Raw genomic sequence first — 17,041 nt, forward strand, 5'->3', positions numbered from 1 at the left:
ATGAGGTTACTTAATGTTATTTAATTAATTATGATTCCTCTGTCCAGAATGTTGTGTTGCCAGCTAAATAGAACATATATATTTCTTAGGAATTGAAACAGTTCATTTCAGTTTCAGTTTATTATTGTGTGAATAAAACTAAAAATCATAATCCCTTTGCAGTTTATCAAACATATATACAATGATGAACTCTTAGAATATATTAAAATGACTGAAAATATGAATTTCTGCAATAGATAAACTAAGGCTCCTAAAATCAGTTGCCTTGTTTTCTGTTTTAAAAAGTAGTGGATTTTTTTTTTTTTTTTACAAACAGCTAACTTCTGTCTGTTCCATTGAAGCAATCTAAAATGAAAAGTAACTTTTGATGCACATCTGCAATATAGACACTGAAAAATTCTGCTGTTCATTCTGCATAGCCTGCCTGCCTTTCACTTTGGTGTTCTAATTTTCTCAAAAAACCCCACCATGATGACAACCTCATTACTATGCTAGGTTGATGACTCTGATGAGACATACTTTTTTGTTGTTGTTCCTATTTATATATTCCTTTATTATTTCCCTGATGAATCTTCCAAAAAGCGTAAAAAAAGGAAAACAGAGATGGTCATTGGTACACAGTGTTGACCTAAAGCTAATGGAGTATTACTTGTTTATTAGTGCATTTTACAGTTAAGGTAAATTATGCTATAATTGTTTCCCATTGCTAGCTAGAGAATGACTGGGAAAACACTGGATTATACCAACACATATTTTTATGTTTAAAAAAAAAACCTACACGTTCATTTTTTGGAAAAAATGGACTCCAGAAATTATAAGAAAGATTACTAAAATATATTTCATGGAACTGAGTAAACATCACATTACAATCATTATCTCAGTAAAATCACTCACAATATTTGAAAACACTGGAATTGTGTGGCTGAGGCAGAACTGTTACTTAAATAGTGCAGGCAAGATTTCAGAGGATGGTTTTAGATGTCTGACTAAAAGTGGTAGGCAGACAGCTGCTTGGAATGTCAGAGGCATAATTTATTTTAGTTTATCATCCTCCTGAGGTATTTTAAGGCTATGACTACATGATTCTTCAATTTAACATAACAAATGTCCTCATGGAAAACATACAGGTGAAAACAAACTAGCACTAAAGGCAGAAGAAACTCATACAGAGGACTGGTGAGGACAGATATATGATGTTATCAATAAAAAGAGCAGGATTGCAAAAGGGACAGTCCATTTCTCGCTTCCCAGTTCATCTTTTGTAAACATCTACTTATCTCATGAGTAATAACAGCACGTTTATGTTCCTGCTTCACAGGGGCAGCTCCTGGAGTCAGACTGGGGCTGTGGGTGCCCCTGGCCTGTGGTCTCAGCTACTGGAGGGTTTCTAACCTCCAGCTACTGGGGCTGCATCCTGAAAACCAGCTACTGGGGGGGACCAGTGTGAGTGAGGAGGGCAGAGGGGCTGGTACTTGGGGATCCGCGAATGTGCGTGTGCTTGTGAACCTGGAGAGTTGGTGTGTGTGCTGCACCAGTGACCTTCTGCCTCTGCCAGCCCAGGAGGAGGAGGGGACGTGGCTGCCTGTGCCTGTGTCTGGTGAGAGTCCTCAATGTGGGTGCTGCTGGGGGCAGCGCCTTGTCTGTGGCCATCTGTGTGACCGGCCATGGCCATGTCCTCTGTGTGTCTGTGTGTTTGTGCCTGTCTCTGGGACACATGCTTACCTTCGCTACTGGTTGACCCTGCTAATGGGAAAACGGCAGATGCATCCCTCAGCCCAAGAGAGACCCTGAGTCCTTGGGGGCACCATGCTGGGCTCCAGCAGCTGCGCAGGAGGGTCCTGGGCTGGGGCAGCTGGAGCCAGTGCCCATTCCTAACTTTCCTTAAAAGTTTGCAAGCATGCAACTATTTACTTGAATTCTAATATCTGAATAGGAATAAGAAAACGTAGCAAGTTCTTCTTAAAAAAAAAAATTAACAAAAATATATTATGAAGACAATGTATCATTACTAGATTGTCATGGCAGGAAGCCCTAGCCGTGAATTCATTTGCATGCTGGATTAAGGAATGGCTTAAGTACAACAGATAGGGTGGGGTATTTTACCATGCTACAGTCTCAAACTTTTAAGAGAACACCTCAATAATTCACATTACTTGTATATATGAGTATATATACAAATACATCTATGTATACTTACAAAGCATGTATATTTATATAAAATATTTCAAAAGGCACACCAGGGAGAAATGTTCTGTAATAAACACATTGGCAATTTTTTTTTCCTTTTTTTTTTTAAGAAAATACTATACCTTCTTAAGTAGGTTTTTGCTGTTTGTCTATTATACAAATACAAGGACTACAAGGACTCACATTCTGAAAACCAAACTCAGTTACTGTGCGTTGAATATTTTGAATGAAAATGTAAGAAAGATGAAGATAAGATGTTTTCTCAAGATAGTTATGTACATCAAATTAATAGATAATGAATGCTGTCAAATGTTTTATGTGTGTGAAGACAAAGTGGTTTGTAGTAATTGCCACAACTTGCAAAGTGCCACAAAATAATCTTGATGGATTTTACTTTTTTTTTAATAATTCCTACTAAACTGAAGATGAAGGAGATAGATAGATAGATAGATTTTCAAGTTATAGACATCTCAGACACGTATCTTAAAGAGCAAGAAGAATTACCTAAGAGGAAAAATGTGATCTTTCCCTATTCCTGCCTTTATTTACAGTATTTACAATAGGTTGTCCAATATTTCTTTCAGTATTTAAAAAAGTATGCCTATATGAGAATGAAAAATATAGAATTAAAATAAATAAGGTTTAAGTGAAGTATGCTGTGAGAAATGTCTTGCTAGAAACTAAAAAAAAAAAAAAAGCCCAGAAAAACAAGGACATCTTCGATGTTCACCAGAGCAAAAGAGTAACTTCACGTAGCCATGTTAGATGACATTCCGGTGGAATAATGATGTGTAAGTAATAAACCACATGTGATAAACCATGTTTGTAAAGAAATAAGCATTATTACAAATGATTGAAAACCATTAAAGAAAAGGCAAAATATGCAACATGGGAGTTTAAGGGACAATGATTGGAGTCCTCATAATTTCACATTTCAAAAGATTCATTTTTTAATACATCTCTGGTGATATCAAAGATCTTTCTTAAAAAAATCTAAATAATAATGAAAAGAGTTTTAATATTGCTTGATACAGACTAATGATGCACCTCACCCATGTACCATCAGCGCAATTTTTGTGATAGGCTTTATATCTAATCACAAGATTAATGAAAACCACACATTTAATATCATTGTTTCAGGAAATCAACTTTTCCCTCTGTTAATGACCTGTCACATTTTTATGTCACATTCTTGCTCATGTATTTTTTAATTTCTTTTTCCCTTGTATTTACTTAAAGACTGTGATCCAGTAAATAATGAACTAATCTAGCACTTTGATGAACTAATCTAGGACTATTCCAAAAGTAATATATACCAGTGTTTTTGGATCATGGTTACCCCGACACTTTTTTTTTCTTTAGTTTTCTTTTTTTGCAGATTCTCCTTGTCCCTTATTATTCTACTTGCTAGGTAGTGAGACCGGTTAGAACACCTCATGAGAGATCAATCAGCATTCTGCCATCAATATAATACTACTCAATTATTTATACAAGTTTCCTCTCGCTGTGCAAGCATATTTTCCTCATCATAATCTTCCATGGCACTATCTAACACAGACCGCATACATCATGTTCTATCACATGGTTTTTGTTCTGCATTTGGGATTCCAAGACAGCTGCAAGAAGTCAGTGTTTTACCATTCTTACAAACTGTTGTATGTTCACTTCTTGCATTTACTCATTTATTTCAGTCTAGTATCCTCCTTTATATGTGCACCTAGACAGCTTTTGTATACTACTAGATTATTAAATCCTGCTAATCCAAATTACAGAAGACAGTGTGATGATATGAATGGATAAGGTGAATGGAACACTGTCAGAAGCATATACGTCTAATCTATTAATACATCTCATTCTATTAATGTAAACATATAGAAAGAATCTGTTTCTGATGTGTGCCTTTCAAATTAAATGAATAAATAAACAAAGGTGTGTAGAAACAGAGATTTAAATGAGGTTTTGTACATTTAGGAAATTAAAATTACAAAATGTTCTAATTTTGTTCCTTTTAATTCTATCCAGTTAGTACTATGCTGCGTTAACTTTTCACGTCAGGCAAAATTCCAGTCACTGATTCTTTCAGTTTAATTATCACCTCTTTTTTATGGAAAGGAAAAAAACTATAGAAGAAATTCAAAACAAACTTGATTTAGCATGCTAGGCTACTTTTTATGCAATGGGCCACATAACCTGCACATACTTTCATAACACTAGCACTTGCCCACTGTTTTATCTGCTAGCTAATAAACTGCTAATTTGCTTAGCTCATCTAGTTCTTATATGTAACTGTTTCATATTTGGTAGCAAACACCAGGAGACATTAAAAATACATCATTGTGAATTGCAATCATCCATGTCAGCATTTCAGTGGAGAAAGTTGTGGGGGAAAAAAAAAAAAAATTATTGAGGAGAAATAATACAGTATCAGCACCATCTCACGGCCCAAATATTGAGGCGTGCTTTAGGAAATCACAGTGACTCTTCAAAATATGCAAACAGCACTCAGGCGTCCTGAACTGACATGAGGAAGAAGAGCCTTGCTGGTCCTAAAAACTAGACAAGGACACAGCAGCATCACAAGAGGGATGAGCTGAGCAGATGCAAGTCGAGGCTGCACAGCTGCAGATCCTGAGTTACTGGGAATACACATTACATCGGCTGTAACAAAGGCTCCTACTATGCAGATGCTGCTCTGCCACACCAGGCCCCTTCTCAAAGCAGTTTTTATCTGCTGTAAATGTATATAAGCCCTGGTACTTTTGGTTTCAGTCAGAGTTCGTACCAACAGAGGCTGAAATAAACCGCTTCTGCCTGACCTGAATCTGCAAAACAGGCTGCGTGTTGATGCTGCGACGGTGCTACGCTCTGTGCTCTCTTCCTAAATATTTCTGTATTTTGCTGTGCTATGTGAACCAGGAACCAATCTGTATAGTAAGCTAGAACAAATACAGCTGCACCTAAATTGGGTTTATGGTCATTTCCCCTACCCGAATACTTAAAGTGTTTGTCGCCATTTGTCCTAAGAGGAAATTTGTATTTCAGATATTTTATGATCCAAAGGCAATGTTCTGTGTAAAACCATGCCTAACATTTAGCTACACAAACATTTATAAATGTTAAAAGGACAAAAATAATCCACAGCTATAATAAGAAAATATACTTATTAGTTCTTTCCTCAACATTTTTCTGTTCTCTCCACATTTCTTTTTCACACAAGCACAGATGTCATACATCTTGCTCATTGGTAAAAAATGGCATTTTATGGGAAAAATGGCATTTTATGGGAAAAAAATGCCATGTCCTTTTGCAGATGATATTGCCACAGCTATTTAGTAAAACAACTGCAATAAATACATCTAGAAACAGAGTTGTGAAATACTGAAGCTCTAATTTTATACTACACTTTTTTTTTAAGAGGTAGTTTATTTTATATTAGAACTAATGTTTCTGAAGGTATATTTTTCAGTCCATAAATATGGACATGAAAATGTAAGATACTGTGGAATTGTTAGTGAATTTCAAGAAAAAAAAATAAAAACCTTTCTGGGTATATAGTCTTATAACACAGGTAGATTTTACTTCAAATATTTTATTTCATTCCATTCAAGAAATCAGTGGATTAGACCACTTAGCAGAAATAAAAACACATCATCATAATTCCTATTCCCAACAAATAACAATAAAATACTTCAATAAAATTTCCACTCCTTCCTACTTTTCTTCACAGTAAGATGGGGATAATTTCACCTTCCTTTAGCTGTTGACAAAGTAGTAATCTAGTTTAAACTAGTTGTCTAGGCTTTTTCTCTAGACAATCAATACATTTCTGCATCAGAAGAATATGAATCATCCATAATATTTCAGAAAACTACTTAAGGATGGAATACACTGCATATTAAACTGCCTTTTTTAATTGATTAGAAAAGGTGCTTACATATTTGACTTAGTTATAAATGAACCATAATTTCTAGAGAGCTAAAACTAAGGTAAATTAATGTCACTCTAGGTTTTTTGTTAAAATTCCTTTTGGAAATTATAATCATTTTGAACAAAGAATGAACTCAAAACTCAGTTTCTTTTGTCTAACAGTATATTTTTCCTTAAATATCGGTAGATATTCATTGCACCAAAAATCTTGGCAGCATTTCTTGACTGACTTAGACAGCCCCAGCCCAGTCTTGAAATAGAAAGTTATTTCACTGTTTTCTAATAAAGAAAATGCAAAATATAACTTTTATAAAGTAACAAATATCCTCTAATACCTTTGTTGTTATCCATTCCTCCAACAGCATAAAGTGTCCCAACTGTAGATTTTCTAGGTTTAGTTCTTGGACTTTGCATGAGAGTTCTTCTCTCTGGTAAAAGATGGTATTTCATGGCTTCCAGAATAAGCTTCTGGCATTCTAGGTCATCCTTAAAAAGCGCATGGTTTTCTAGGTCAGCCAATATCTGTGAATGACATGATCATGAATCAAAAATGCTAGAAAGTCCTAGAAAAGCAATACCATGCAATGAGAGAAGATCACAAAACAGATGTCATAAGTACATCACTTCATTGTAGAATACAGGGGTTTGCAGGGCTATTTTTTTTGGAAGAGGGACAGGAAAATAAGTATTTAGTTGATTTTTAAAAGACTACAGGCAACTTTTAGATCACTATTTCACTATCACCTACTCTCTTACTGAAGACACTGAAGAAAATTAAGTATTCTTTTGTAGGCTACAGCCTGACTTATTTTTAATGGTTTCCAACATAACACTGAAAGGATCCAGATGGCATCTCTTTGCAAGCATCTTGAATGTGCAGTCATATACCATAACAACATTCTACAGTATTTTATGTAATACTTTCCAAGAACATCCCTTATTTTTAAAACCAACCAACCAACCAAAAAAAACTAACAACAAACCCAACAAAAAAACCAAACCAAAATAAAAACAAAACCAAAAGAACTTGCTTGTGCAAGTTTTGAATCTATTGTTTTGCTGTATTATTGGCAAAATTAACTATTAATAATCCAGATAATGTAATGATCTTTACAATTGGCATAGAAACGATAATAGTAGTTACCAAAACAGATGCTTAGTGCAGACAGCTGAAAGAATATTCTACTACATTTCCAAGGAAGAAGGCTACAAGTTGTAAATGTTAAGTGTTTGATTCACTTGCCTGTACGTACATATCTACTAGCTGTTGAGATGCTGTAAATCACCCTATAAGTTTTCAAGATCCCATTGGACTAAGCAACCTGGTTTAACCTCACAGCTGACCCAGCTTTGAGCAGGAGGTTGGACTAGATACCTCCTGAGGTCTACTCCCACCTGAATGATTCTGTGATTCTGTGATCTTGCTGATGTCAGGCTAGAAGAGTGCAATGCTTATGCAGATTTTGTGTTGTATCTGCCAGACTCATGTAGATATCTCAGATACCCTAAGGCATCTGAAGTCAATCGAACTCTCAATGTTTATGTTTAGGCAACTGTGCATTATGTCTGGATGCTGATCCCTATATTCTGCTGACTATCAAATTAGAGCAGGTTTTAATTGCATATGGCAGCATATCTGTACAGTCTGGTAGATTCCTAGATCTGATAGAACACCTATCTGGGAGACCCAATCATTTTCAGAGAAGTGGGTGAAGGCCAGGAAGCAGGAGATTTTAGTTCCCAGAGTCTATGAGGAGATACCTCCCTCACAGACACATATATGCAAATATATGCAAACTGCTTTGCAGTTGCCTAAACACAGGCAGCTGGATTGCTTTTAAGGACTCTCAGCTCTTTCATCTGGACTTCGATGGCTGCTGAAGAATGCATGAATGTCCTTTGTCAATCTGTCAGCCTTTTGCAGATAACACATGTTCTGTGACATCTAAAATATTAATCGCTTGTACGTGTAGACAGCAGGCTCCTGCTTCTGATTTTAGGTGTCAGTCATGAAATTAATCTATTCAGGTCCAAAGAAAGGCATTACACACTGCAGTATCTCAACTAGTGATCCAGAACTCTTATTTTACATGGCTGATGACCTAACAGACAATAGACCTGCTCATTAAAAGAAATTAATAAGGAGGTTCATTTAGCCTGACAAAATATGTCTCCAACCGTGGCCATAAGTCAATGCCTAGGGAGCAAGCCATAAGACTGTTTTCAAATATATAGTAATTCCCCTTAATATTCCCCCAATGTCCAACTTTCAGATCAGGGACGTTCTAAGGTGGATGTCTTTTCTATGCATTTTGTAATTCTTAGGGACCTTATCTTCCATGAACTAGTTCAATCTTCCTTTGAAGTCATGTAAATTTGTTGCATCTACAATATGTTTTCACAACTAATTTGGCCTATCACTAGCTGTATATGAAGGCTTACCTCCCTCTGTTTTGAACCTGGCTCTTGTTGCTTCATTTGCTTTCACTCAATTTGTTTCATTCATTTCTTTCATTCGGTACCCCCTAATTCTTCTATTGAAAGAGAAAATGAATAATTGAGCCCTACTATACCAAGTTCCTTATAATGTTCTAGTCTTCAGACATATTCTCCATTAGTTGACTGTCTTCTAGACTGAGGAACCTTAGCTTAGCTAATCATTGCTTATATGAAAGAAGATTAATATCTTTTATCTCCCTTGTTGGCTGTTTCTGAACCTTTCAGTTCTGTTAGATTCTTTTTGGGAAGGGAGAACTGCACACAGTATTCAAGATACTGGTAAACCGTGAACTACTATGGTGGCATGTGCTCTGCTTTGTTATGTTTTTCTTTCCTAATAACTTTTAACTTTTGATTTTGTCTTTTTGACTACCACAGAGCTTCAAGCTGACTTTTCCAGAAATTCGTATTTCATAGACCCAAAATTTCACTCCTGAATGGAAGTGGCCAACCTAAAACCTATGATTTTAAATTTGAAGTTTAAGGTTGGCTTTTTTCTATTTCCTTATTTATTTACTATTATTGTTTGTTCTCCAGGTGCATTATATTAAATTTATCTATATTAAAATTGTAGAAATGCAGTTATTGGGAATTTTGAGTGGGTCAAATGCTACTCATATCTTGTGTATTGAAAATTAAAGTATCATCTTTAATATATGCACAAAAGCTATGGGGCAATGCAGAAAGGTTACTATAGGATTAACAAGATTTGTGCTATTAATAATCATGGACTTCTAGAGTGAAGGAGGATTTCATTTGTCATTGGTCTCTAACTTAGGTACCCGTAGTCCATGGGAAAGTTGGTATAACCGGAAAGTTTGATTCTATTATTACATTGCAGAGCAAACTCTAAGTTGAGGAGACTATGCATTGCAGTGGAAGACTGGGTATTTCATTATTTTCTGTGCTAACACAAATTCCATATATTTTAGCTGAAGAAATGAAAGGATTTTTTTTAAATTCTTATTTTTATTTAATTAAATCTAGCTGCCTGAACTAGCAAGGATATGAGGTGTTCTCCATGGGCTAATCATGAATGAAAAAACTTGTGGATAGTTTGAGTCACACTGATGTTCAGTGAAGTTCTAGGCAAAAATGGATGAAATCCAGTTTACATTATTAAAACATTAGCCTCTGGTTAGCAAATTTGACAGTTTTAAGCTGTCTGTTGTGCACTGAAAACCTCTGGCACATTTCATATGACAGTACACATCATGTTTGGCTCTGCCCATCTTCCTGGATATCTGGTATCATCAAATGTCCATGTATTGATACCATGAAAGAGAAAAACAGGTGGGAAACAAAAAAAAATGGAAGAGGGAAAGAGAAATTAGAAGGAGACACAGAAAGGTACAAAGAGCCCTTACCATAAAGTAATTGAGCTGAGTTCAGGGAGAAGGAATAAGACTAAAAGTGTGATAATCTAGCATAGGAAAGCTACCAATAGATACAAAGCCCCTAGGGTCATATCAAGTAGTAAGCTTGCCAAGGGAACAGGTAATACAAAGGAAACCATGGGTTTTATTAGTTTGCACAAGGATTGCATAAATAATAAATTTACAATATCTTAAATGTAGTAATCCTAATATTAATGTATTCTCCTTATCAGGATGTGAAAGTAAATGCTATAATGAATACATGCTATATTGCAAATTACAATTAACAAGGCTAAACCAAACATAAAATATTTATTTTGGTCACTAAACCTATGGAACAAACACAATGGTGTTGCCTTACCACTTAAGATACAAGAAAGTTAAAAGAATGAAAATGTGAAAGCAAAGAGAGCTATGTTCCTTCATGATAATGTTTTCAGAAAACATGACTCAAAGTGGTCCAGGGTAATAGCTTTATATAAATGTTTGCAAACAGATTATGCATCAACCACAAATCATCCCACAATCACAAAATTAAAAATAAATGTATGAAAGGAAAAGACAGATAAGATACAAAGGGGCTGAAAATGTATGTATTGATATATTTTGGGGACTTAAATTATCTTTCAAGATCTCTGAATAAATCTGTCAGTGTGTCAAATCTGGATTCATGTAACAATAAGTGAAGGATGAGGTCTGAAGTTTTTCCTCCCAATCAATAACAAATGGCTCTCATGCTTTCCTTCATTTAGGCAGATTAGATTTTTGAAAATTGTCATATCAACTTTCTATGTCTAGTAGGACAAGCACTTTTCTAATATTACATGGAAAACGAGGCATAGAAATCCCTCCATATATTTGTTTTCCAAAACTATATTTGCTATTATTTTCTAATAAAAGAACAGTATGTATCATATTCATTTTTATAAATGTGCATGATTATTGTAATAAGAAACTACTAAAACATCATCGAAACAGCGGCAGCAGAATAATAAATAACTGACTGGAAAACCAAGAAAAATATTGAGATTGGCTAATATGAATCCAGTATCAGAGAAATGTTACCGAAAAATATTTGAACTTAAACCTGCTGCTCTTTTAAATTTGTCACAAACTCCCATTCTGGCATCTCCCTAGCATATATGTATCTTTTAAACTAATCAGTTTCTACTGATCTATATACTCCAAGGCCATATGCCTATGACCACCGAAATTCAGTAAGAGGGAACCAATATCATATACGTAATTGTCTTATATTGAAAATTTACTCCTCAGCCTGTGTCTAGATTTCAGATAATTTTAACAAGAAAAAGCCTCTTTTGGAAAAACAAGTTCACTAAACAGGCATGTTTATGGTCAGCTTAAAACAATGTATACTTACATCTATAATATAAGTGCTTTGTGGCTGAAGGCTCAAGATGCTGGGTTGTCAAGAGTCTTAGTAAAATAGTATGAGGTACAGGCAGAACAGAAATAGACACATGCAAAAATCAGCAGAGACATTTGTGTTTCTTGATGGAAGTATTTTTAAAAGAGGCCACTATACATGGTGGAGATTAATAGCTTGATATAAATGTTTGCAAATAAATTGCATGTGAAATAAATTATACTTGAAAATATTCTTAAACTTTGATATTGACTTCTTTTTTTACAGGAAAACGGCCAGCTCCCAAAGTCTGCTATTTTCAGTCAAAATGGCAGCCCCTTAAAATTTTATCAGGACGTGCATTAAAATGTATACCACTCTGACATATTTGTTGAACTGTATTATGATCTAACATATACTACTTTCACACCTAACCTCATGAATTTAAATATCAAGATTCTATTCTCTTCCCTCATAGCTGGTGAGTGTTTTCACATTGACTGTAATGGTATTATGCAAAATACAGCATTTCTATATGTTTTTACATTTAATATTGTTGACCTAGGGTCAGTACAAGAGTAGTAGAAAAATCACTGGAATTTTTACTGTATTTCTTAATCTAAGTTGAGCAACAAGAAAAGTGATTCTATAATTAGAGTCCAATTTATTTTCAAATGTATTTACCTTCCCTAGTGTGTAGAGGAAAATGTAATTCTTACGAAGGTATTTAAGTTATTATTTTTAACAACTTTCTAAAGAGTGTATCCTTATAATCTTGGCACCCACAATATCAATGGAAGGGCTCAGAAACTTTAGATTGTCAAGAAATTAAAAGGCAGCATTTTGTATGTTAGATATGATAAGGATTTGTATGTATATGTGTGTGTGCATGTTCTGGTGTTGGGTATTACAAAATTCATGTTACTAAATACGAGTATTAAAGTGTGCTAAGAAAAAGTGGTAGTCAGTATATTTCATAACACTAGGTTAATTTATATTTCATAATATTAAGATTTTTAATATATGATTTTTGTGATTTTTTTCCCTTTGAAGTTCTCAGCACACTACTCAGTAGATCAAAAATCAAAGACCTGAAGACAAATCACGTTCAGAGTTTAGGTAGGATGACGTCTTCTCTTGCAAAATGATTTAATGTACATTTAGGACTTCTGAACCAAACAGTGTTCTCTGTCAACAATTAATTTAACAAAATACAGGCACAACAAAGCTGAGGAATCAAATTATTGGTTTCCTCTCCACAAATTTGAGGTAATATATTGTTACCTATACTTTCTAATGCTTAATGGAATTAATGGAATTGATGACAAGGTTTTTTTTATGGCAAGCTTATTATATCAGTAAGGATCAAAGTCTAACAATCATATTTCGTGACTTCCTATCAGACAGTTACTTCTTTATTCTGATGTTCCAGCTTGTGCCTAGGCTCTTAAAGCAAATATTTATATCTATGAGATCTTCTAACTCAGTTGCCAGGTGTTTCAAATAAAGAAGTGATAATCAGTGAACACTGTCCTGCCCCAAAATTCTGAGATTTCATGCACTAACCACAAATAAAGGTTAAACCTCTTTTTCTTTCTGATTAGAAATTCATCCTAGAAATGAAAAAAACATTTCTAAATGAAACTTTAAAAGCAGACAGAAACCTGTGTTTATTTCCGTAAAAAAAAAAAAAAGTTTTACTAAATGGCCGAATAATAATATTTTTTTGTCAACAACAAAAAAGTAACTAACTAAAAAAGTAACAGTAAAAGTAAAAGAAAAAAAAAATCTTATGGGGTAAAAGATAGACCTTTTCCCAACTGTGAAGATATGGGAAAAATAATTTTGAGAAAACTATTAATTCCTCCCTCCTACCCATTTATTTTAGCACATGGGTGACTTGTGATAAACAGTGTATTTCTGACTGTCCTAATGGCTAAACCCTGTGATAGAGGGGGGAAAAAAAAAGTTGAAATTAAAGCTACTGTTTAGAAACCAAAAGTCATATAAAGCTAACTGTTTCATGTTGTCTAAGTTTCAATAATCCGCTTCAATGTTTTTCTACTCCATAGTCATCTTTCCTTATTACATCAAAATAATCAATATATTTTTATTAAATCAGGATGCACTTGATCAGGAAATTCAGTTAATAAGGATGTTTCACTGGAAACCATATTATGTTCAGCTTGCTATTTCATGGCTATGACATACTTCATTAAGAGAGAATTGTATCTAACATTAAATGAAGATTTCTGGGGTTTGTAACATATGAAACTCAGAGCTGTTGCTTCTCAGAAGACCCGTGTCAGTGCTACTTTAGCATGGTTACTTCTAGCATTGCTAGAACTTCTCAGACTAGAAATATCCTGAGAATGTTTAGTAACTTTGTGCCATCACGCTTCTCTTTTTTCCCAGTTAAAACCCCACCAAGTCCTTTCTCAGCTGTACTTCTAAATTACTTTCAACACAATGCAGCAGAGAGCAGGCATGCTTCATCTCAGTGAAGCACATTCAGTTTGAGATCACGAGTGAAAAGTACTCCAGTACTGCCAAAAGGAAAGTCAAGTCTAAGGAGCACAAAGGGAGGAGTTTGGTACTGGTGCAGTGACTGACAGTGGGTGCACCATGGAACTGTGCCCTCACTGCTGCCCGCCTTGCTGTCACCCTTGGATCCCATCTTCCTTCCTTGGGGAGCAGCTCTACTTTTGCTACTCACTGACAGATCTCCCCCAGCCTCTCTTTTATCCCATTGATTTGCAGCTATGATCCAGGTGAGAGTATTAGTGATTTGATTAGCTGATTTGAACGATATTAAGTTAAATCTCACATATTTGAGATAAATGATCATCTGAGAGATGGGACAGGTCCCATTCTCCCCTGTTGAATGTGTGGCATCTAGGATGAAATTAAGCCACTCCTAGGGAAAAAGAGGGTGCCACCTGCCTGGGAAGGAAATAATCACCCTCCTCTCTCCTGCATCCCACTCTTGGAAGAGATTACAAGACAACAGAAGAGCCAGAGAGCTGCCTCAGCAAAACTTTCGTAGTATCCTCTTCCTTCTGAAGAGGCACAGAACATGCCCTGGTTAGTTAGGTAGAGCTTCCTACCTTGTGAAAAGTGTGAGATGTGACAATATTTGCTCAGTCAGGGTGAACTAAACCTCAAATTCCACCACCTTGGTATGTGCCTTAGATACAGTAATTACCCAACAGGGCAGATGTGGAAACACCATAGGATTCCTACCATCCTATGGTAGGAAAGACTTGGATATTTCTTTCAGGACAGGCGTCAGGGTTATAAAACTGAATAAAGTGAGAAAGGGTTCCCTGCATGCCAAAGTAAGATACTAAGCACATGCAAAAGTTTTTATCCTCTTTTTTCCAAGTGATAGTTGCTGCCAAAAGGGGCACAGCATCATTCAAAATTATACTTTATGTGGTCTCTATCTGCCCATGTCTATGTATTGTGATTTAGAATCTTGAACTGTCCTTAACAACACATAATTATTCTATACCCTGAATAGTATTAAATTTCATACCCAAACATGTTAATTTGATGGTACGCAGAAAGCAACTTCCAGTTCTCTAAAAATTATCCCAGTATCTAGATACATTCTCCCTGTAAAAAACCCTAAAGAGTCCTGTGCCCTCAGAAACTTACGTGCCAATGTTACGCAGAACACAGGATTAGCCTTATCTTAATAGTATTAATAATCATAACAGAAGAACAAAAAGCTTAAAATCCTTTAAATGAACTGTGAGTAAATGAAATGTGGATTTTTATGGCACATTTTTTTAACAAAGCCCATGAGTCTCTTTCTTGATCCAAAATGCATCTGAAGTCACTTGACAACCTTGAGTCAGAGAAACACATTACCATATGAAATAAAAATCTGAAGAAGGAATGACCTAGAGTTTGCATACTGAATGGTTTTCAAGAGAGATATTTGATTAGCCATCATTGTCCTTTTATGTGTCTTCTTCCATGTACAGATATGTTATGGCTGGTTATTGTTAATGATCATAGTAATGCAGCTACCAGGAAAGAATAGAGGCTTCTGAAACGTAAGGTCATGATTTTTCTTTGTACAGATTAGAATGAAAAGCAAATAAAGGGTTCATATAAATTCCTGGAAAGTATAAAAATACTGTTTTAAAACTTTCTTTAAAAAAAAGTTCTCAGTCCACTTTCAAAGTCTTACCATGCTTATGCTGCTCTAGCTGTTAGGAAACCGCATCTTTGGACAAAACTCCAATTAGAAGAATTTTTTATCTGTCTAAAGCTGGTAGAAAAATAAGTCATTATTCCTACATCATTGTGTTGGTATATGAATGGAAATATTTCAGTTGCCTAATGAGGTGAAAGGAATAAATTGTTTGACACTTTGTAATTTCTGCCTGTAAGACAACTGCAAGAAATGCCTGTAAATACTATCATCACTGCAGATTTCAATTTAATTCATTGTTATTCTGATTAAAACTGTATATACCCATTTTAAGAAATATCAGTTAGGCTATTCATGCTCCACTTCAAACATGAAAGAAAAAAAAATGTCCCCCACAAAGTGCTACTTCTTTTTTACAACATCAATAATCTCTGAGCTACTTCTGTTAATACTACTACTTCTGTTTGGATACAAACCCTCTTGTTACAAAGACTAATTGTTTAATAATGTTTAAACTTCATATCCTTATTTAAAAATTTTTGAACATAGGAGATAAATAAAATAGTGAGTTTATTACTTTCATTTTTTTGTTTCATCTTAAAGAGTTCGTTGAAATGCTCCATTTAAAAAAAAATATGCAGACTTCCTTGAGAGAGCTGAACATAGGTTCTGCAATTGGCAATTGAACAGCAATTGTCATTTACATTTTTCATAGGTAAATTGATCTTGGAGACAGTATGTTTTTCAGGACAATTCTGCAATGACTGTAAATAGTTTTTTTATTTCTTTTTCCAAGAACAGCCTGATGTCAAACTTAATTATTTCCACTTAAACTAGAGCTTACAGGTAGAAACAACAGTATACTGAGCTAATATTAACAGCATACCAAATGGATCTACTTCTGTATGAATACGTTTGGTCATGCATCAATTAATTCAGGATTCTGCCTGAATGAACATATCCACGTCTTCTCTGGGATTAAAATGATGGTTGATATGAACAAGATCTTTTGTTTAGTCTGCATTTATTGAATAGACATCAGCCATTATTAAAAACCTAAATAAAATTGATGGCAGATAATTTAAATGCTAATCTCACTAAGAAGGTTTAAATCAGGAATAATAGGGTTTCACATAAATTGTGATTTTATATTATTATAAATCTTGTTAAAATCTAGCTAGAAAAGAAAGAATGCTGCTTCTCATGATCTAGGTAATAAAGCACTTTAACTTTCTTTTCTAGAAGTGATGGAAGTTTAATTTTTTTATTATTATTAAAAGTCCAATAAGGTTGAGAAATGAAACATCATACCAAAGGTGTTGCCTTTTTTCTGGAAGGCATGATAGTCTTTGCTCAAATCAACTTGATTTTCCAATGCAGAGTCCTAATTTTTAATCTAGATTAACACATTCCAGATGATTCCCAAACCTCACTGTATTAAATTTTATCCTAAATCATTTTATCTACTTAGTGTCACAAAGTATAGTAGGAAAATCATACTGAAAATTCTGAAAATGAATA

General features: G+C 34.7%; 1 protein-coding gene across 2 annotated transcripts in view; it reads right to left on the reverse strand.

Annotated features, from left to right (window-relative positions):
• Nucleotides 1-17,041, reverse strand: part of KLHL1 (kelch like family member 1) — a 251,190-nt gene that overhangs the window by 71,178 nt on the left and 162,971 nt on the right. For both annotated transcript variants that reach the window (XM_075491973.1, XM_075491972.1), the window contains one exon: nucleotides 6,450-6,636. In XM_075491973.1, the coding sequence (XP_075348088.1) occupies nucleotides 6,450-6,636 (187 nt within the window). The remainder of the gene's footprint in view (nucleotides 1-6,449; nucleotides 6,637-17,041) is intronic.

Source organism: Mycteria americana, chromosome 1 (genome assembly GCF_035582795.1).
Source record: "Mycteria americana isolate JAX WOST 10 ecotype Jacksonville Zoo and Gardens chromosome 1, USCA_MyAme_1.0, whole genome shotgun sequence".
NCBI classification, from domain to species: domain Eukaryota; kingdom Metazoa; phylum Chordata; class Aves; order Ciconiiformes; family Ciconiidae; genus Mycteria; species Mycteria americana.